The sequence below is a fragment of the Monodelphis domestica genome, chromosome 1 (assembly GCF_027887165.1).
Source record: "Monodelphis domestica isolate mMonDom1 chromosome 1, mMonDom1.pri, whole genome shotgun sequence".
NCBI lineage: Eukaryota > Metazoa > Chordata > Mammalia > Didelphimorphia > Didelphidae > Monodelphis > Monodelphis domestica.
In genome coordinates, this window is record NC_077227.1 from 578349260 (window position 1) to 578373046 (window position 23787).

At 36.4% G+C, this 23787-nt stretch overlaps 1 protein-coding gene across 5 annotated transcripts in view; it reads left to right on the plus strand.

Annotated features, from left to right (window-relative positions):
* The window catches only part of UNC5D (unc-5 netrin receptor D), an 831324-nt gene that overhangs the window by 450869 nt on the left and 356668 nt on the right, over positions 1–23787 (plus strand). For all 5 annotated transcript variants that reach the window (XM_056813499.1, XM_056813501.1, XM_056813497.1 and 2 more), the window contains exon 3: positions 20963–21106. In XM_056813499.1, coding sequence (XP_056669477.1) covers positions 20963–21106 — 144 coding nt within the window. The remainder of the gene's footprint in view (positions 1–20962; positions 21107–23787) is intronic.

Here is a 23787-nt window from a genome sequence, read left to right on the forward strand (position 1 = left end):
TTTGGGGAGGGGAAGGTTTGGATGTGTTTACTTCTTTGTTGTCTTCTGGTGTCTCCTCTGTAGTATGCAATTTTTCTGCATAAAAATTATCAAGGTTTATGTTTTTGTTCTTGGTTTTGTTTTGTTTTTTTGGTAGTTATGGGTTGTAGTTCTTGGTTATTAGTGGCCATTTCTTTGTTCCTTCACAGTCAGAAGTCTGAGTGAGGAAGGTAGGTGGTCTTTGTATTGAGCTCCAGAGAGGTTTTTGCACTTAGGCTATTTTTTGAGTCTCCACAGTGTCTGCTATGTGCAGCTCCTCTCTGTCCAATCACTGCTCCCAATCTCCACATTTTCTCAGCCTTCTGGGCTCCCAAGTCTTGCTGCTCTCAGGGCTAAATCTGTGGTGTCCTCAGCCAGCGCCATAAGAACCTAGAGGTTGCTCCAAGTTCACTCTAACTGGTGTTGTAGGTGGATTGGAGGACAGGTGATGAACTCCTGCTTTGGTGTGAGTAATTTTGCCCCCTTTTAGTATGGAATTTCCCAAACTTTAGCTACCTTTGATGCTGCACTGTACTATGGAACCCCTTTAGTCATCTGATTTTGGCTTTTGTCCTTTTGAGGCACTTTATATCAGTCTCTTGAGAGGAGAAAAAGAGCCTTGCTTCTACTCTTGGGCCATCTTAACCTGGAAGTCCCTCAATTATAATTCTAACCCTGAAAAGGTAGAAGAAGTAATAGGGGAAACTTCTACCCTAGAAATTATACTCCTTTTGATATTGAAATGACAGAAACCATTTTTCCCCTTTAGTGACCAGTAGTTAAACATTTACTAGCACACCATTGTATTGCTCTTTTAACATTACTTGATTTCAGTAAGAATGCAGTGGAAGACATGTAATTAGACTGGAGGCCTGGTGAGTTTATGACAATGATATTAATAATAGTAATAATAATGACTTGCATGTATATAACACTTTAATGTTTTCAAAGTGCTCTGTATCTGTTTTCTCATTGGTGTTTTATGATATTCCTGAGTCTAGATGACAAGCTTTTTAAATTTTCTAAAGACTCAAAATCTGTAGTGTTAACTAACACAGTGGTTGACATCATGTAGATTAAAAAAAATCCCAAGTGACCTGAGTGATGAATTTAATCATATGAAATGAAAATTAAAAGGGATAAACTATAAAGTTATAAATTTTTAATTAAAAAAACACTTCACAACTAACAAGATGGAATTGATATAACTAGACAATATTTCTTAAAAAAATATCTAGAGATTTCAATGGGCTGTCAACACAGGGTTTGCTAATTGTCTGGCATATTAAGCAAAAACAACTAAAACTATCATAGCCATTATTGAGACCAGAATGGAGCCCAGATAATGAAATTACAAGGTCTGTTATATTTGGCCTTCATATTATGGTGAGGTTAGATCCTAGGTTTTAGATCTGTTTATCACATTTTGGAATAGCCATAGATTCATGCTAGAAGATAGATATATTACCTAGAGAAAATAAGATTGAGGAAATACACCAACCTTCATGGTTTTGATGGGCATTTTTAGGGAATAAACTTTAGACTTGTTTGTAGCCTCAAGTGAAGAGATATTGAGCAAGGTATATTTTAGGTTCATGTAACTTGGGGAGAGGTGGGATTTGGGGGTGGGCAAACAATATACTTCCTTGTCATTTGGACAAGCCAAAAATTTTCAATGAGGTATATTCAGGAGGTGTTAAATTCTACTTTGTCAATCTTTAAGAAGAAATTAGACAATAACTTGTGGTTTATATTATACAAGGGTTATGAAACTTGATCGAAAGACTTCTGAGGCTCATTCCAGTCCTTAAATTCTGTTATTAAGTGATTCTTGACAAATGGCCACTTAGTTTTCCAGAGATAGAAAAATCACTATCCTCATATAGTTTTCCAATTATCTGTAAAAATAATTGACTCATTTTAAAAAATTCAGTTCCAATTTCTCTCCTTCCCTCCTTCCCAACCCCATTCTTGAGACAGCAAGCAATATGATACAAGTTATACATATGCAGTGATAGAAAACATATTGGTTTTTTTTTTTGTAAAAGAAAAAAGACTAAAAGGAAATAAAGAAATAAAAATTGTATTCTTTGATCTGCATTCAGACCCCATCAGTTCTTTCTCTGGAGTTAGGTAGTATTTTTCATTAGAAGTCCTTCAGAATTGACTTGGATCTTTGTATTACTGAAAATAGCTAAGACATTCACAGTTGATCATCCTACAATAGTCCTTTCATTTTGTACAGTATTCTCCTGGTTACTGCTCACTTTTCTTTGCATCAGTTCATGTTAAGTCTATCCAGGTTTTACTGAAAGTTTCTTGCTCGTTATTTCTTATAGCACAGAAATTATTCTGTCACAATCATATGCCACAATTTGTTCAACATTTTCCTAATTGATGGAAATTCATTTTCTAATAGTTTGCCACCATAAAAAGATCACCTATGAATATTTTTGTACATTCATGTCCTTTTTGTTTCTTTTTTGAAATCTATTGTGGATATAGACCTGGTAATGGTATTGCTAGGTAAAAGAGTATGTACAGTTTTAAAGCCCTTTGGGTATAGTTCCAAATTTCTCTCCAGAATGGTTGGATTATTGCACAATTCCACCAGCAGTACATTAGTGTTCTAGTTTTCCAACATCTCCTACAACATTTCTTATGTTCCTTTTCTGTCTTATTAGCCAATATGATAGGTGTGAAGTGGTACCTTAGAGTTGTTTTAATTGGAATTTTCTAACCACTGATGATTTAGAGCATTTTTTCAAATGACTTGTTAACATGGAAATCTAGAGATCCCCAGCTTATTTAGTTTGAGGGTAGAAACCCCAGGTTTTGACCTTGCCACAGGAGAGGTTTCCCCCTGAGGGAAGATTCCTCTTCACCAGATAATAGACATCCACTTCCTTTGGCTCAGTAGGTAGCAAGTCAGTCTTGCAAGCTGAAAGTCCCCAGTTTGATCCTTGGAGGGAGGGTGTGATATACTGAGAAAGGCTTCTGGAGACAAAAGAGCTACTTGACTTCTGATGGGGTCTACCTCCCACCTGAAGTGGATGTCTATTGTCTGGTGAAGTGGGACCTTCCCTTAGGGGGAAACCTCTCCAGTGACAAGGTCAAAACCTGGGGTTTCTGCACTCAAACTAAGTAAACTGGGGATCTCTAGATTTCCATGTTGACAGACTATAGGCAGCTTTAATTTGAAATCACTATCTTTCAAGTTAGCCAGTTCTACTTATGGATAGTGCTAGTGTTAGAAAGTTATATCTGGCCCAAATCAACCCCTTTACAATTCCAACTTGTTGTTACTATTTCTGTCTGCTGTGACCAAATAAATAAATATAACCCCGTCTCCCAAAAGTTTTTTTTTCTTGATATCTGAAGATTGTTCTCATCTGCCTCCCTCCCCCATGTCTCATCTTTTTTGTATTGTCTTATTTAGGCTAAACAACTTTACTTCCTTCAGGTTGTATTTTATTTTTCAAGGGTGTCAACTAGAAAAAACACAGAACTATTAAATAGTCAAAAATCACTCTTTAATCAAGGGAAAAGGGGTTAGCACTACTAATACAACAACAGAGCTGCTTTCCAAGACTGCACAGAGTCAAGATGCCCTGGTCACCAGCCCCTGGGAGTGCCACTGACTCAGGATGGACTGCAAGGAACAAAAGAACTTGGGGAACTTATATACCACTCTAGGTGACCTGGGGGCTATAGGATTAGAGGGACAGTTGATTGACTTTACAATGGTAAGAAAGGAAAATGAGGAGTTCCAGACAGGAATAAAAGTGAGGGGCTGGGGCCCTACAATGGACACAAAAGGGAAAGACTCAGCCTAGGGCTGGGTCACCTTGGTCATGGACCTTAGCCTAGGGGGAAGAAACCATTGGGACAAAAGGGATGTTCAATATTGGATGGGATTAGCTGTTCCCACCCAAACTACCAGGAAGTTCATTGTCTGGTGAAGAGGGACCCTCCCTCAGGGGGAAACCTCTCCTGTGACAAGGTCAAAACCTGGGGTTTCTACACTCAAACTAAATAAACTGGGGATTTCTAGATTTCCATGTTGACAAGGGCATACCACAGCTAGCTCCTACTAGCTCAGGAAAACTGGTTGTTAAATTTTCATTATGTTTATTTACTCTTTGGAAATTGGCAAACACTACAAATAAAGGTTTCATGTATTTTTTTTAATCATCTCAATTGAAAAAGGTTGAAGAAAAATGTTAATAATGTGGATTGTTTAAATATGTGTCTGGGGTATATCCCTCCACCCCAAAAGCCAATTGTTAACTATTTTCTAGCATATTCTAGTTACTACTAATAATAGCTAGCATTTATATAGCACTTACTTTGTGACAGGGACTGAGCTAAGTACTTTATAAATATCTCATTTGATCTTCACAGTAATCCTAACAGGTGCTATTTCTGTCTTTATTTTACTGTTAAGGAAATGGGGGCAAACAGAAGTGAAATGACTTGCACAGTCATACAACTAGTATCTGACACTAGATTTGAACTCAGTTCTTCCTGACTTCAAGCCTAGTATGCTCTCTACTATATTATATAGCTGGTACTAAGGACCCCCATTGGAGTGGAAACCACATTTTTTTTCTAGAAAATATCATAGTATAATGGAGAGAGTGCTGAAAGTTGTATCAGGACGATAGCCAGTGCAGCTCTTGTTCCTTTCAGGAAAGTCATTGAACCCTGACATCCAGCTACTTTGATATCCTAGTAGACCCTTTCACATACCCTTTGAACATGTTCATATTTATCAGTGTATTATCTGACAAGGACAAAGGACAGTGGCAAAGTCACTTCATTTTTCCATTAATTTAGTCAAAGATTACAATGCCTTTTTTGGGTACGTCATACTACACTGTTTGGAGAATTTTTTTTTTTACACACAAAGTCATCTAAACATGCCTCTCTCTTTCCTTTTTTTTCTGTTGTATTTTTTGAACCCAGGTATAAGATTGTAATGACTTCATCTTATTAAATTTAGTCATCAGTATTTATCATTGTGGAAGGAATATCAATGACTTTCTTCCATAGTCTGCCCAAGTATCTAATAATGTCCCATACTATTTTATGTCTACTATAAGTTAAATCTTTCCTAACTAAAACTCAGTGTTATTTGTTTTGTTCTAGTAATGGAGGAGATGAACAGCTTTTGACCACCACATATCAATAAATAATTCTTCCTGTATTCATCCTATAGACATTATCTACTGCACAAATTTCCTTATCAGCATCTTTGGGATTTTTCATTCTTTCCTACCCTTGTACATCTTGAAAATTATGACACCCAACTTGACTTTGCAATATCCTAGAGTTTCTTCACTTATTTCATAGGAAATTATGAGTTTTTAAAAAATATTTTTCTAAAGAATAATGTCAAAGGACTGTTTCATAACACATAAATTAATGACCTCAAAATCAAGAAGACATAAGTCCAAGCCTTTTCTCAAAGCCAAACTATGTCACCATGGGTTAATCTCTGAATCTCTCATTGCTCTTGGAAACTCAGATTATAAATTACAAAGAAAAGTTAATGACCTGCATTGGTATAGGAAATTTCCTTGTTTGGGGGTTCTTTATACCAATAAAATCACAGATCTATCACCTATCTCTTTTCTCTAAAGAGTTATAATTTAAATTTTAAATTTTTATGTCATACTACATTTGGATTCTTAAAACTTAAAGTTGAATCCTGCCCCAATTGTTTGTCATTTCCTATACTTCAACATCTTCCTTCATAACAGTGTCCCTGTGTGTGGAATACATTGCTTTGTTAAAGTTAATTTTAATATAGAACATGGGATTCCATTTATTATACTAATTGAATAAGTATTGGCAGTCAACATACTATTTTGAAGGCTTCCACAATTAAAGAATATATGCAAAGAGTCAAATTAAAAAAAAAAACCCTAGATATTCTCAAATGCAAAATGGAGAGAAATTAATGTTTTAACACTTAATAAAAGATCAATTATTTTACAATCCCACTTGAAACTCTTCTTTCTCTTTGTGTCACTTATTTATTTGGCAATTTTTAAAAGAAACTAATTAATTAATAATGCATTAATCAATCAATAGTGCAAGTGCATTACAATAAATATAACAAAAATATAAATCCCATCCCCTGCCCTCATGTACTTCTTATTCTAGATTATTTTTTGCAGATTATGATAAGAACTAGTCAGGATTGATGTTATAGGATTTGGAGAATGAATTGAATTCCATAATATTCATTAACAAGAGATAAGGCCTGAGATATTCAGGGAGTAAAGTCCTCTGTGTCACTCATTCTTGTCTTGTGTTTTCCCTTTAGTGTGCCAAGCAACACTGTCATGTTAATTTGCTGCTTTCCTGGAAGCATCTCTATGCTGATTAATTCTGCTCTCTTGTGTAGAAGAGGCGGTAAACTCAGGTTTAGTTCTTTATTTGGGTACTTAATGTTGAAATTGCACTACTCATGAGGTATACATGTTGAGTGATTATTTCTTTAGGCAGAGAGTATGTGATGGTCTGTTTTTCTTTTTTCTCCCTTTTATTTCATAATAATACACTTTAATCTTGTCTCTAGGATGAAACCACAAAGACATTTTAACTAATTAATCATATGCCTATAAAATGAAATATGGTTTTCTTTTTTAATTACCCTCTTTTAATTTACTATTATGTGTAGTATATTGTCCTGAAGTCTTCTAAGCTCACAAGGAGAGGGCCATTGAGCTCCCTTAAAGTGAATACCCTATGTCTGCCAGGGTAATAAATACATCACAAAGACTGAAATCTTATTTCTCAGAGCTTTCTAATTAATTTATTGAATAGAGTCCTTTTTACTTGCCCTTAGACATCAGGACCACATAGCTATGACATTGGGATGCTAGCTGGCACCAGATGGGAATATTTCCAGCATAAAACTTAAAAGTCTTATGCCTCATATGTATTATTCATTCTAGATTCTCCTGTGTTACTCGTTTACTAACTGGATGGAATCTCAAGAAAGAGAACTGTATTTCTCTACAATTTTGTGGATGTTTTTGCCCCTTAGCTCAACCTCACATCTGGGCACTTGGAGCAATGACTTTCTTTGTAATTTTGACTTGATTTAATCTCTTTTTATCCATACTACCTTACCACAAGAAAAAAGAAAGGGAGATAAATGTTATTATCTTTTTGAGACAATATTGTTGTATTTAAATTGATTCAGTGATCTTGATGTCAGTGAAGCATACTTTAATATTGTTACTATTTAACCCTCCTGCCTTTGGAAGTGTTCAGGAAGAACTAGCATCTCTGGTGTTGGGGCTTGTCAAGCCTGTTTCAGAGCTCTTCATCCACTTTTGGTGTCTATCTTTCAATCAGCTCTCACCTTTGGCTTACATAAGCTGTAGCATGCACATCAGCCACATCCCAGTAAAACTATCTTTTAGAGAAAAATCTATCCCAGTGCCTCCCCCATTTTGAAAATGAGAAATTGAGGCCCAGAGAGATAATATAATTTAAACCAGACTGAAGGTGACTGACAAGCCTCAAACCCATTGATGAATTATGGGGAGGTCTGCTTCAAGTTTGTGAAGACATCCCCCCCAACCCCAGAATGGGTGAATGAGAACGATTTGTTCCAATGTCCATGAAAGGAGCTTAAAAAATATTATGAAGCACTTAGATATGGCATAGATGATGCCATGGTCAACCACTGCATTCCAAACCATCACTAGTCTTCCTGATTTTTGTCTTACCATTGGACTTTGATGACTCTGGAAGAGAGGAGGCTGCTGACTTTATACAACTCTGCCTCACTTAAATCCAATTTGTGCACAAGTCAGGAAATCACCCCATAATGTTATTGCACCTCTTCAAAAATAACAGCAGTTATTCATCCCAACAACCCAACACTTTTACAAATGTGCAAGAAAGGCATAAGACAGGTAAAATACTTTGCTAACTTTGTCCAGTGAAAAAGTAATAAAGCAAAAGGATGGATAAACTCCTTAGACTCTAGCTACCCAACCTATTATTAGTTCCTTGGGTCTCAGCCCGAGAAGGCTGAATGAAAGGGAAGACGGTGGGTTTTCATCCTCTTTTCCTCTAACTTGTAAACTTAATACCTCAAAGTCATAAAGGTTCTCAGAAAGTAATTAGTTCAACAAGTGGTCATCAAACTTCCTTTTGAAGTACTCCAGTAATAAGGAATTAACTAATGAAACATCTCATTCCATATTTTTCCCCTCCAACTCTGTGGTTAGGAACTTTTTTCCTCCTTCTTTATATCAATTTGAAATCTGCTTCTGTTTGACTTCTCCTGCTGCTTCTACATCTGACCTCTAGGGCTGAGGGATTCAAAGCTAATCCCTCTTCACCACGATAGACCTTTCAGGTGCTTGAAAATAGCTTTGTCTTTGAAAATATTTTACTCTTCTCCAGTGGAAAAATCCCCAGTTTCTTCAACTTATCTTTTATGTATCTGGTAAAGTTTCCTGGCCCTTTGCCATTCTCTTTTCTCTTTTTTGAATGTGTTTCATATTGTCAGATTCTTCCCTAAATTTTGGCACCCATAGACAGACACAGCCCTCTAGAGATGGCCTGATTGAAGCAAAGTATAGCAGAATTAAAAATTGCAGTGGTCTGAACCCCTTTTTTTAACGGGACCTGGGATATTATTAGTGAAAAACAGCCTCTTCCAATATACATCAGCATCTGCCCTGTTTTTTATATTCTTAACAAGTTGTCTACAGACCCTGAAAAAATGAGGGAATAGCCAAGGATCACACAGTCAGTATTTGTCAGAGGTTAGACTTGAACTCAGCTCCTCCTAACTCCCAGGATGACTCTATCCACTACTAGTAACATGCAATTTCTAAGCATCTGGAATACTATATTTTCATTAATGCAGCCTAATATGGCCATCAATTTGGGGGATGATGAACCTATTGACTTGTACTGAGTTTTCAACCTGCTTGCTGCCCCTTCAAGCCTTTTCTCCCCAGGCTCTTGTCTAGTTGAGATGTTGAAAGAACAGATTACCCCTAAGAATATTCAAACAATCAGTGTGCATGGGGTATAGGAGTAAGAATCAACGTCTCAGATCTATTTCAAATCCCTCTTTTAGTGCTCATCACCAGGTGTATTTGCAAACCAGTTGGCAACAGTACTGGAGAAATGATGTTACTGATGGGTTTTGTGTAAGTGTGATAATGAGCTGTAGATAAAAGGCTTGGGGGACAGCTGTTAGTAGGCACTGGGCTTGTGTTGGCATGGTAATGAATGTTAAATACCATTCCAGAATTTTTATGTCCCTCCTGCACAAGTGATCATCGTAAGCTAAGACAGCCACCCTTTTATTAAAGTTGCCCAAAAAGAGCCCATTTAAAAAAATATTTCTCTTTGCCCTGCTCCATCTTTCTTTCTCCACTTTATGTTTCTCTCTCTCTCTCTTTTTTAATACTGAAGCATATACCTTAAATTGGCTTTAAAATACTCTAACTTTTGAGCTCCCAAAAGGATTAGGCCTGCTAAGAGTAACTAGCGTTTTCTGTCTGATAAATAAGGGGATTACAGCAATAACTTCTGTCAGCATTTTTCTCATTTAAACAAATAAAGCTGACAAATGATGAAGTTCTGGGCTGCCCTGTTATGTTTAGTACATGCCGGGCAATTATTCATCTGCTGCCAGCATTAGTCTATCTGCAACTAAACCATCCAACAGTGCAGAAAGCTTATTAGCATATCAGTGCCATAGTCATCATTTTACATTCTGTAAGACTCCACTCTATAACAAAGGCTGATGGTTATAATTTGCACAATAATTTAAAGGGTTGGACTTTTTCATGCTCATTAGAGTTATATGTTTTCAGGTACAATGCTGTTCTTACTTAGGCCATATCACATTTTATTAGCCTGGAGTATAGGTTGTGTGGTACCAATTCTTATAAATAGTTTTGCTTCCATCACTGGGGATATTGACGTGGGCAATTGTAGTCCCAAACTTCCGGTTTTATGTTTAAAGGAGTTTCATTGGAAACTAACAAAAATTTTTTTCTTAAATCTTATTTTTTTCATTGTTTTATTTTCATGTGTATATATGTAAATATGCAAAGGATCTGTAATTTCCTCATCATACACACACACACACACACACACACACACACACACACACATATATATATATATATATATGTACACATATATATTGATTTAGTAGAAAAACCCTAGGAATTTACTTGAAGCCAACAGAGGTTGAAGGAATTGCCCAGAGTGAAAGAACTGATAAGTTTCTAAGGATTTCTATTAACAAATATATTTGTAATTTCAAGTCCAACATTGCCATATGCCATGATATCACTATTTCACCGCTATCATGTGTGTGTTTGTGCAAGAGATATCATCTCCTAATTATTACTTTGATGCTTCCTTTTATACTGTGGAGGCAACCTTGGCCTCTCCAAGATGATCAATGCCAGTAGCTCCTATCCAACTAGAATGTGTCCAGCTAAGGGATCAATAATGGACTATATGTCTCCTTGTTATCCAAGGACTTGCCTAGTCAAACTTAGAAAAGTACCTCACCAGGTTGACCTCAGAATAATACAGCAATTGTTCAAGACAATTGGCCAGATATCTTTCAATATAAATCAATTCATCAAGCATTTCTTAATTTCTCTTATGTGTCAAGCATGATGCCAGGGATATAAAAATAGAGACAAAAACAAAAATACCCTTGCCTTCAAAAACCTTATATTCATGGGTTGAGGGGATATGGCTGAGGATGTAGACTAAAGGAACATCCTAGTACAAATATCAACAACATGGAAATAGGTTCTGAACAAGGACACATGTAATACCCAGTGGAAATGCGCATCAGCCCCAGGAAGGGTGGAGGGGAGGGAGGGAGGGAAATAATGTGATTTTGTAACCAAGGAATAATGTTCTAAATAGACTAAATAAGTTAATTTTTAAAAAATAAAGTTACATCATCTGCCAAAAAAAAAAACACCTTATATTCTGTTGTGGAGTGGACAATGAGGGGGAGATTTTTGGGGAAACCATGCATGTAGAAAAGATAATGCAAACCACATACAAAGTCATTTTCTGGGGCAGGACATGAGTATAAAATAAAATATTATTTGATCCCAATAGAATGAAGAGAGCACCAGGGAGGAATGAGTATAAAAGTGTAGAAATATAGAAGTAGGAGAGAGAAGAAAATAGAAGAGTGTAGGAAGGAGGGATCTGATGTGGATGGGTATATTGTCACAAGAAAGTGGTGGTCAGAAAAGATAGCCTGGTCCTAGGAAATCTGTATGCTCAGAATCTCTGAGATTTTAAGTGGAGCCACAGCATATTGTCACCCCTTTCCATGTTGTGATATTAATGTCAATTTGATTATTTATTCTTAAACAAGACATTCCTACAGAGGTTATGATCTCTGTCTGGTGAGAAATTCCTCACCTTGATGAAAGTTCAGATTCTTGATGTATTGGCATATTAAAGTATACCATAAATACTATTTATTGCTTGGCAAATTAAGTACAAACTCTAATCTTGACATTCCAGGTCTTCCACTATCTGGCACCACTTTCTTCTTCTAAATTTATCTTTTACTACATCCTTCCCTAAATTTGTAATACTGTAGTGGAACCAGTGAGGATCCCAAGACCAAACCTTAGACCACATATAAACCTTATTTGCTTACTATTTCTCTTAAGTTCTATAAAATATGGGTATTTATGAATATGTAAACTCCTTGGTTATGGGGATTGTTCATTTATTATGCAGTCATTTTACTTGTGTCCAACCCCATCTGGGATTTTCTTGGCAAAATTTCTGAAGTGTCTTTCAGTTTCTTTTACATTTTACAGATGAGGAAACTAAAGCAAATAGTTTAAATTACTTGCCCAGGGTCACCTAACTAGTGTTTAAGGTTGGATTTGAATTCAGGTCTTCTTAACTCCATGCATAACATTATATCCACTATACCATCTAGCTGCCTTTAGGAGTGGGAGCCACATCTTATCTAGAAAAGTATCATAGTATAATGAAAAGAATACTGAAAGTTGTATCTGTAGAATTTGGGTGTAGATCTCACTGCTAACACTTACTGGCTTTGAGTCCTTTCAGGCAAGTCATTTAACTTCTTTGAACCTCAGTTTCTTCCTCTAGAGAGTAAATTTAATAAGATCTGCCCCATAAATTCACTTGGTTATTATGAGAATTGAATGAGATAAAATTATTAAAAGCTCTTTAAAAACTTTAAAGTCCTCTATGACAATTACTATCTTCACCTACACATAATAGTGCTTCCCTACACAAAAATATTTTATTGAATGTGTGCACGTACACACACACACACACACACACACACATACACCCTTTAAAATAATTTTTTTTCTAATTCAACCCATTTCTCCTTTAAAGTATGATGAAGTAATTTGGCCAAGAATAAAATATGCAGCTTGATTATCCAGAGGATTACCAAATAGAAGGATAATTTGATAATACTGAAGAGTTCCCATTAGAGAAGACAGGCTAAATTAAGATTCAGAAAGATGTTTTGCATGGGATGACAATACAGTTTACTATATTTTAAACAGAAGCTTAAATAAGTCAGAAAATAGTGTGGGGAGGGGCATCATGGCTGTCATTATAGTTTAATCCTTCAGATACTACTTGAAAGATCTTATGTCTGGACTCTGCTAAGTGTACATGATATTAGGTTGAAAACTAAAGTTAATCTCAGGGTTTTGTCCCCCAGCATCTGTTAAACTGCCCAAGTGAAACAGAGTACCATATTAGATCTAGAAAGCACATGCGGGCAGTTATGACCCTCTTAGTGGACCTCTTTTCTACTATTTATTGGAGAAATAGACTGACTTCCTAATGACTTCCAAAAGCAAAATGCCCAGCTGGTAATGATGCCTGAGATTAAGTGGCGGCCAATTTGGGAGGTTCAGCTTTGGAAATTTCTTCCTGCTTTATAAACTTCATAAGCCTGAAATACCTCAAGATTGTGTTTTCATTCATTTCCTGCCAAGGGGAAAAGAGTATCTTGGGAATGTGCAAGGAGAGAAGAAAGTGATGAAAAATGAATGTGTTCCCTGTTTTCAAATCAATAGCCTGCTTTTCCATTTATTCTCATGCTTCCTAATTCAGTCCAATACCTCTGCTCCCGGAGGAGAGAACGATTCCAGTCTCAACAGCCCTGCCAAAAATGTGTGGCACAAGCTAGTCTCGCAAACTGGTGCTTTACTCTTTTGATGGGATCATTCTTCTGGCCTTTCCTCACCTTTATTCCTTGAAGTAGAATGTCTATCACCCTTGGCGTGAATTTAAAGAAGGAAGCCATTGTAGGAGGACAACTAGCAATAGAAGCAGCAGTAAAAATACCAATGGTGACAATATTAATGATAATGGGACAAAGTGAAGAGGTCTGACTTTAGTCAGAAAAACCTGGGTGGAAGTCAGAGGACCAGAGGAGCAGTTTAGAATTCCTTGCTCTGTCACTTCACACCTATATATGTGACTTTGGAGGAATTCTATGATCTCTCTGGGTCTCAATTTCTCATCTTCAAAATAGAGGAAGGAGTTAGATTAGATGCATCACTAAGATGTCTTCAAACCCTAAATAATCATTTACTACAGCTCAGTCCCTCAGGAAGCTCTCAAAGAATATGTTGTCAGTCTGTATTGAGGGAGACAATTTTCATACTAGGACCCTTTATTCGCTAATAATCTCACAGATCAACCCTACCTTTTCCTCCACTAATATTGATAATAACAATAATAGTCATTTATATAATCCTTCAACGTTTGCACAACTTTTTGTAAATATTCCATTTGAGCCTGATAACATGCCTATGAGGTAGATCACCACCAGGGCCCCTTTGCTGTCCCCTCTCATTCTCTCCAGCTAACTCTCTGCTGTCCCAGAACTCATCTGGTTAGAACACCTCCTATCAATGGGTCATCCTCCTTCCTTGATTCCCCCTCCCTTCACCTCTCCCTTATATGGGCTGCCTAGAACTCATCTGAGCCGCTTTGTTACTCACAAGGCTTAGATGATGTTGAGAGTCACAAACTCTAGTCAGAATAAGGACTCCATGTCCTTATCACCTGTCCTGCAATTGAACAGTTGTTTTATGTGTTGTTTTCTCCAGCTAGAAAGTGAGTTAAATCCTTACATACAGACTTTGCAGATTTTCCGACTTTTGTTCCTAGCACTTAGCAAAATACTTGAGACAAAGTAAGTACTTTTTTTTTTCACTTATTTTACCGATGAGGAAAGTAAAATTGAAAAGTTAGGTCATTTGATATTGTCACTCAACTTGTGTCAGAGGTTTGATTTAAATTAGGTCATCACATCTTTCCCCATCCAATCATATTCCTCAGTACTAATATAGTCCAATGGACTTCCTTCCTGTTCTTATAATCTTTCCTGCCTCTATCTCTCTTTGTTCATATCATTTTCTCCAACTTGAATATTTGATCTTATTCCCTTTATCTTTCCAAATTTTACCTCTCTTGTAAGACCCTGAGCATATCCTTACACCAGCCCTTAAAAAAATCAATCTTAAAATTGTGTAGGCTCTGTTATAATGAAGAGAGGGTTATAGTAAGAGATGATGGTCTGCAGAGGACAGATGCATGGAAAAGATTCTGGAATGTTGAAAAGGAAGGGTTGAGCTGAGAACTCAGGATCTGGGAGTCTCTCTGGGGGTTTGCTGACTGCAAGCACCTGGAAGGATTTTTTTTCTCTTACTATAACCCTCTCTTCCTTTTAATAGTTCTTAACTCATTTATTCCTCTTTTAAAATTCTTTTTAATTTTTAATTTAAACACACACATACATGAAAGGATAGTTTCATAAATATAGTAAAAAAGAGGGCTCTGTTTAATGGTAAGTCTTTATTTCATACTATTTGTTTTAAAATCTTTATAAATATGACACAGCTAGGTAGCTCAGTTAATAGAACCCCAAGCCAGAAACTGAGAGCACCTGCTTTACTTTCCTCTGCCTCAATCCATGATAACCAGGAATATCTGAAATCATCTTTCATAATATAATGCTATATCATTATCATATATGATAATTTGTTCAGCCATTCCCTAAATAGAATTATAAGATGCCACCTTAGATTCTAGTGATTTTCTTTTCTTGCTTCTAATCTCCCCTAAAGGATCAGTTTGGGTTAGTTAGGTGGCCTAGTGGATAGAGTGCTAGGACTGGAGTCAGGAAAACTCAACTTCCTGAATTCACATCTGACTTCAGACACTAGCTGTGTGACTCTGCTTGTGTCAGTTTCTCATTTGTAAAAGGAGCTGGAGAAGGAAATGGTAAGCCACTCCAGTATCTTTGCCAAGAAAACCTCAAATAGGGTCATGGAAAGTTGGTCACAACTAAAACAATTATACAACAGAGAATCAGTCTAGGTTGAAAAGAAAAAGTCCGTTGGCTTGCAATGATTACATCCTTAATATTTTAAAAATATAAAGCACTTCACGAATTTTCTATCATCCTTGTACATGAGTCATGATGGTCTCTGCATCATTCTAGTTGTAGTTAGTTATATGCCACCAGAGCCAGAACTTCTCTCCTCCTTTTATAAATGAGGAAGCTGAGATAAGTTTATAAAAGATGAGGGAGGAAATAGCAAAGGAGCACATGTTAGGGAGTTCATGTCTCCAGGGCAAGATGAAATACATTTCAGGGTCCTGAAGACTTGTAGATGTCATCGCTAAGCTGTGATGAGGGATCTTTGGAATAAAGGGGGTTGAGAATAGAAGTGGTGCTGCGTGAATGGAGAGAAGCAAATGTTAACCCAATTTTCAAAAAGGTTAAGCTTCTTCAAACTCTGGGACAGTGAGCTTGACTTTGATTCCTCGCAACATTCTAAAATACATTATTAAAATCCTGGTTAGAAAGGGCATTGCTGATTCTTCCTTGCCAGCGTGGGTTCATCAAAAACAAGTCAAGTCGATCTAACCTCATTTCCTTTCCTTAAAGTCTACTAGACTAATAGATCTATGCAAAGACATAAAGAACTGAGGTTTCCACCAAGAACATGACACACTATTTTACAATATCCTCAGGGACAAGATGAAGACAGGCTATATGAAAGTGTAATTTAGGAGAATCAGAAATGCTTCACTAATTACACCCCAAGAGCAGTCAACAATGTCTTGTTATTACTTTTCTCTGTCCTTTGCATCATTCTCATCAACTATTTTTATTTTCATGTTGATCCAGTTTTTAATAATCATTTTCTGGCACTTTGAGATCTATTCTCTTCCCTCTTCTACCCTCCCCAAGAAGTCAGGGAATATGATATAGACTGTATATGTATTATCATACAATACATATTTCCATGTTCATCATGTTGAGGAAGAAAAGATATTGCTTACACTGAAGAAAAATTCATGGTAGAAATAAAGTGAATAATGGTCTACTTCAATTTGTATTTAGATCCCTTTAGTTCCTATTATGGCAGTAGACTGTGCTTTTTTTGTCCTGAATCCCTTAGAGTTGTCACCATTAACCTATTTTGAAAGAATGACTTTTAAACTATTCTAAATTATATAGATGTCAGACATCTGAGAAGAATAACTAATTGACAGAAGGCAGGTGACACAATGGATAAAATGTAAGAATTATTGTAAGGAAGACTGGAGTTCAAATCCTGCTTGAAAGACTAGTTTTCTGACCATAGAGAAATCATGTAATCTATATCTCAGTTTTCTCATCTGCAAAATTGGAGTAATAATAGCATCTACCTCCCAGGACCATATAAAGATCGATTATAATATTATTTATTGAGTGCTTAGCACAGCATCTGATACATAGAAGGCACCATGTAGATTTGTTGTGGCTGACGTTTGTTGTTTAGATGTTTTCAATCATAGCCAACTCTTTGGATCCAATTTGAGGTTTTCTTGACAAAGATATTGGAGTGTTTTGGCATTTCCTTTCCCAGGTCATTTTATAGATGGGGAACTGAGGCAAACAGGATGAAGTGATTTGCACAGGGTGTAAATGTCTGAGGCCAGATTTGAACTCAGAAAGATGAATTTTCCCAACCCTAAACTCGATACTCTATCTACAGCTCCACCTAGCTGCAGTACTAAATTAACATTAATATTATTACTTTATAACCTTGGGCAAGTCAAACTCTATTGCCCTCACTTTTCTCAACTCTAAAATGGGTATAATAATAGTACCTGCCTCCCTAACAAATACTGTTGTATTAAAATAGATATTTGTATTTACATAGAACAATGCCCATCACACAGTAGGCACCATATAAATGATAATTATTATTATTATTATTAAGATGATGTTCATTTCATTCTAAAAAATGAGCCAGCTAAAATTAAATTAAATTCATATGAAATTATTGTAAAGCCATTTACTTAGATTGAAAACATCAGCAATCTACATACAGAGAGAGGAACATACTGTTAGATTAAAATTCACATAAAAATGATCTGCAGGTTTTAGTCATCTCTTCTGTCTCTAGGGTTCTCTGTTTCAGAATTCAGTTCAAGTACCCTCTTCTAGGTAAGACTTTTTCCACCCCCATGGCTACTAGTGTCCTCATTCCAAATACAGCATTGAATGCATGTTATATATATTATGTATATGCTTATATGTATGCTTATTGTCTCCCCTATTAAAATGAGTTCTCAATTCTGATTTCCCCCTACTATTCTATGTTCCTTCTCTTCTGAGCAAAGACATTTATTATATGTGCCACATAATTTCTATTTCTTATGTGTTTCCTTATATTCTATTGGTTCTTGTGCATAAGTTATGTATTCTTAAACCAAATTATAAGTTCCTGGAGGTCAGGACCCATGGCCTTCTCTTTTGCATACATCATAAGGTAAATGCTTAATAGATTTATAATGGATCAATTTTAAGGATGTGGTGAATCTTATTTGCAATTCTCTATTAATTCTCTCTCATTTTCTTTTCTGCACTGTCAAGTTGCATAGCTTTACACATTTACTGAAGGAATTTGAAATTAATTTTCAAATAACAACTTATTTTGCTTATGCTTCCATTCCCTTTTCCCTAGGGGGCACTAAAGATTTTTTTCCCTGAGAAAAGCTTTATTTTGTGGCCACCAAAGTTTTTCCTCTTGAGGGAATAACCCTTCTGACCCTATTCCAGCAATAGACAACTACAGATAGTTACTTTCTTGTTGCCCTTAGTAAAAATCTTCAAGACTCAGGGAAACTCAACAACCCAATATAAGTGGAAATACTTCTGGGCTAGGATTTGTCCCTACTGAATTGCCTTTTTTTGTGCTGGGTATTTAAAATTTTTGCAAGGTTTTCCCATCAAATTTTCATGCCTGGTCTCTTTTTCTGTAGTAAATTATAGGGCAAAATAAACAGCTAATTTTTGCAACCAAATAACTTCCATGAACCTTATTTCATGTTTCTACCCTACACAGACTATGATCTAAACACACTGAACTACTTACAATTCCCTTTGCATCTCCTAAGATTTCCTAAGGGCTATGTCTTTCCACCATCCCTTTTGCCTGGAATTACCTGCCATAATTTTTACCTATTGAAATACTAATCTCCCTTCCAGACCTAAGTCAAATATTATATCTTCTGATCTAGTATCAGCATTACCTTAAAATACATTGCCAGTTTTGCCTGTAGACTCAATAAAGATCCTAGAATCCCAGATGGTCTTGGTTATATATATGGCAGGGTTCAGTCTATAAAGTACAAATGAACATACTGCAGAATTTAATATATATATTTAATATTAGATCACAGTCAGCATCAGCAGAGTCCTCAAGGCTTTTTTCCTCCCTAATCTGTACCTGAATCTTTGCTATAGCATACTTTATAAGTTGTTATCTGTACTTTACTTGAAGAACCATAACCCATTGAATATGAGGATCCCATAACCTGCTGAGGTAGCCAATAATCCTCTTTAAAATAGCTATAATTATTAGGCAGTTCTTCTTTACTTCAAGCCTAAATTTGCCTCTTTGTATTTTCTATCCATTGCTTCTAATTCTTCCTTCTGGAGTAATACAGAACAATTTCATTCTTCACTTTTCCCCAACTCTTTTCTTCTAATATCATCTGAAAATATTTTATTCTTCAGGCAAAACATTCACATTCCAATCCTCCTATCCTCCTATGATGATATCTTAAAGATCTTTTTTTTTTCCTTCCTATCTATATTGCCTCCTTTGTATGCTTTCAAGCTTATCAGTATTTTCCCTGGAATGTAGTTACAACTGAACATAAATGCATGTAGTGTCCAGAACTGAACACAAAGATTATTAGGGGTCATGTCAGAGGAAGGGCAGTAAGATCAAGCCCTGGAAAAGACTTTTGGCAGAAGGTGGATCTTTTGGTAAGGCTTGAGGTAAATTAAGGTTGTTAGGAGGTAGATTTGAGAAGGGAGTGGGCTCCAGGGATGGAGAACAGCCAATAGAAATTCCCAGAGTTGGAAAATGAGGTATTACCTTCGAGGGATTTTATGATTGTCTGTTGCTTGCATATCTTCTTTTATGAACTGTTTATCCATGTTCTTTTTTCTTTGTCCATTTGTCTATTAAGAAGAGTAGGGATAGTCTTATATGTTAATTCCTTTTTATCTTAGTTATCAGACTTTATCCAGATATACTTGATGCAAAGATTATTTTACCCTCATTGTTGGTTTTCCTCCCTATCATTTTATTTTCTCCTATTCAAATCCTTCCCATCATTCAAGGATGAATTTAAGTCTTAGCTTACCTAAGAAGTCTTCCTAAACTAATCCAGCTTACATTAATGTGTTATATTTGTCTGACATCTCAGAAATCCTTTTTTTGAGGCACTGTTACACAATACTGCACATAGCTGATCTCCAGCTCTTTTATGTGTGTTAGTCTTGTCCATTCAAATATAACATTTGAAGATATGTCAGTGCCTAGAAAAAGGAGGTACTTAATGAATTCTTATGAAGTATAAACCATATACATATGTATATATATGTATATATACACAGACACACATATATTTGCATATATATCTTATAGACATACATACAAATTCTCATATATATTATGTATGTGGTTGTTTAAATGATTAATAATCATTCATATTTATATATTGACTCACAACTTTTGCAAAGCCCTTTTTTTTTCTTCATTCCATGTCAAAGAGGTAGAGCTAGGATCACTACCTTCATTCTACAGATCCAGAAACTGAAGCTCAGTGAGAAGAAATAACTTGTCCAGAATCATGCAGCTAATAAGGGTCAGCTCTGGAACTTGAACTCATATCTCTTAACTCCAGGTCCAAGTTTGTGACAGTAGACTATACTGACTACAAATTCAAGGTCTTTTCAGAGACCTAACACTGCAGGGTTCTGATATATTTTCTTCTGGGTTTCTCTAATGTTGATTTATTTGGAGTCAATAAACCATATCTCCATCACAGAACAGAAGTGTGACATTGGGCAGAAAGATTAACTCTTGTGAGTCCGAGTTATCCAATATTTAAGGGGTTGTATAAACTTTAAGTTGCTTTCTTATTAAAAAGTTTTGTTCCTGTGATTTTCTGACTGATGGGGTACGAGTTCTCTATCTATATATATGGAGATAAGCTCAAATATTCTGTTTGTTACAGCAGTTTGGAAGTACATATATTAATGTGCCCCCAGACAAAGTCAAGTCTCTGAGATACCTTTGAAACCTCACTAAAGCCCTGACTGGTTGATGATTCTTTATACTTGTGTGTTCTGGCCTACTCAGCTGTTAGAATTTAATTAGCAGTAATATATTATTGTCAAAGTAATTAAAGCTTTGCTTTGATTAAAAACAGAATTGTTTAATTAAAAAAGAAATGGGTTGGCTCACCTTAACTTTCTGCTGGAGTAAGATATCTATATCAGATGATTCCCTCTATCTTCCCTTGTCAGGCCTGAAGGTCCGAGAAGTGTTCATCAATGTTACCAGGCAGCAAGTAGAGGATTTTCATGGACCTGAAGACTATTGGTGCCAGTGTGTCGCATGGAGCCATCTGGGTACCTCTAAGAGCCGGAAGGCATCAGTCCGCATAGCCTGTAAGTCAATTTTTCATTTGTTTGTTTTGTTTTTTTTTCTCCGACAGGAATATTTTTGTGCAGTCATACAGGTTTTGGGAATTCTTTTCATGTATGGGTTGGACAAGATAGCTGCTGAGTTCTCTTCCAAATCTCAAAGTCTATGTGAAATGCTATGATTATATTTATGCTAGGCTTATGGTCAAGAAGAAGGATTAAAATCTTATCCTTTGATACTGCCTGTGTGACTCAGGGAAATTTATTTAACCTTTAATTTTCTCAGGAACCTTCCTAGGTCATTTACCAAGTTATAGATGTGTCAGATTGTGTGTTGGTGAAAAAAAGGTTCCCACATTAGGAGTTCTCTACTTTAATATGTTTTTAATAGATTTTTTAAAATCTGTGTGATTTTGTTTTTGTTTGCCATCATCCTCCTCTTATGCCTCATGGAGAATTAGAATCCTTGAACACTCAAGGATTCTGCCAATAGGGCACAAGCTCTGACAATCCTACCAAGCTAAAAAGATTTCCAATATAGTCCTAGCAATGCATTGTTTTCCCCAGTCCTAAGATTGGTCTCACTGGATTCCAAGGGCTTCATCCCCAGGTTGGCAATAGGGTGCTGAACTTTTCAGGCATGGTAATTAATTCTCAAAGGCAAGCTACAAATTCAAAAATGGGCTATGATTTTCATTGGTGGGGAAAGTGGCCCACACACACCAGTAAAACCGCAGATCTTTGAAGTTATGGAATATTTTATAAGATATCAAGAGTAAAAGCAGGCTTTGTGGTGATTCTAGAAGTCTTTTTTTTTTAACCTTAACTGCTAAGGAACTGCTAATACAGATTGACTTGTCTATATCCTTATTAGATTCACTTACTTCTCTTAAATCCCTTCTAAAATGTTTCATAATTTCCTCTGGAGTGTATTCAGCAAGTCTGTTTGGCTAAGAGCTTCTGTTTGGATTAGGAATACCCAGGTGTCACAGCAATGCCAGGTAAGGACTGTTCATGCAAGAGAAAAACCTGTCAGAATGGGCTGCTGTGCATGGCACCCAAAGGCAGCAGTTTGGAGTCATTTATGGGAAAGTACAAGCTATGACTTTTTTCCTGTAATGCACATGAAGATGTGCAAAAATAAGGAGGCATTAAGGACTCATTGTGTCTCACTGTTAAATCTTCCCTATGAATCTTAAAACACAGAAATTGGTTTTAAATGTGCACTACCTTGGTCTAAGAGAAAACAGGGAAAAGGAAACAGATAGAAATAGGAAGGTGGACCTTCCCAGGTGGTTCCAGATTTCTACATATTTCTGTTTCAGGATTCTTTGACTTGGGATACAGGCATATATAAGAAAGTAAGGAAAGATCCAGGCAGTGTTATCAAGCAGATAGACATTGCTGACCTGACAGGAAATCATCACTGTTCAAACTTTTGGGATATACTGTTCCTAATATCTGTAGAAATTCACTTAATCATGCTCCTCTATAAGAAGAGGCTTTGGACTGACCAACCACAGGCTTGAGCTCAGGACCCAACTCTTGCTCTTACTTGCTTCCTAGAATTACATAGGTCATGACTCTGTGTTCCAGAACTTAGTTCAGAATTCAGCTGGATTTAGAAATCCAGCTCTCCTGCCTCAAAAAATTTTGCTTATGTTGAGAATTTTGTGTGAAAGAAAGGAAGCTGTTGAACCTATCATCTGTAGCCACCAAACTATCCTTCCAGGATGTTTTGTTTGCTGTCTAAACATCTACACCATTATTCTGCACCTGAACTTCAACCATGAACTTTTCTTAAGTTCTGTGGGAAAGATGGGCATTTGTTGCTGGTCCCCAATCACCAAACTTCTAGCCCATCATTCTAGTCTCTTGCCTTAACTCTATAAAGCAGTCATTTTGTACTTAATCTCATGGTGTCATTTATCTTGTTTGTGTGCTTCCCTGTGCCCTCCCCTTTGTAGCTATCTTTTATTTTGTAGATCTTATGCTATACTGGTCTGGTCCTTGGGCTTTCTTGTAAGACAATATCTGCAGAGTCCCAATGTGTGTATTCCCTAGTCCTGTCCAACTAAAGACACAATTTATAAACTTTGACTTCTCTGGTTTATTTATTCTAAGTCAAAGATCTGCCTTAATTAGACCTTGACTTTTGTGATCTGAATCAGGAGTCCTAACTCATCTTACGTATTTATTCTGAATTGGGGATCCTGGCTCCTCTATTCTGGGACAGGGGTCGATGTATCTCACACAACTAATTGTGCAACCCATTCCCTGAGACTCTTCCTAGGGACAGTGAGGGGGTGGGAGAACCTGAAACAAAAGCATTGAGGAAAAGCTGCCCAGGGACTCAGAATCCCCATTGTCATACTACTCTTCTGAATACATCTTGCCTGTTTTTCTTGTTCTCCCTTCTGACAACACAATCAGGTTTAGAATAGGAGGGTTATTTTCTGGATATTGACCTAGAATTCTGTACTTGTACGGTTTATAAAGGATGTCTATAGGAAATCTATGGGTCAGTTAAGTATAAAGACTGAGTTCAAATCCAGTTCCAAATACTTACTAGCTGTGCAACCTTGAGTAAGTCTTAATCCTATTTGCCTCAGTTTCCTCATTTGTAAAATGAGTTGGAAAAGAAATGGCGAATATCTCCCCAGATGAGCTCATGAAGAGTTGTATATGACTTCAAAGGATATGAA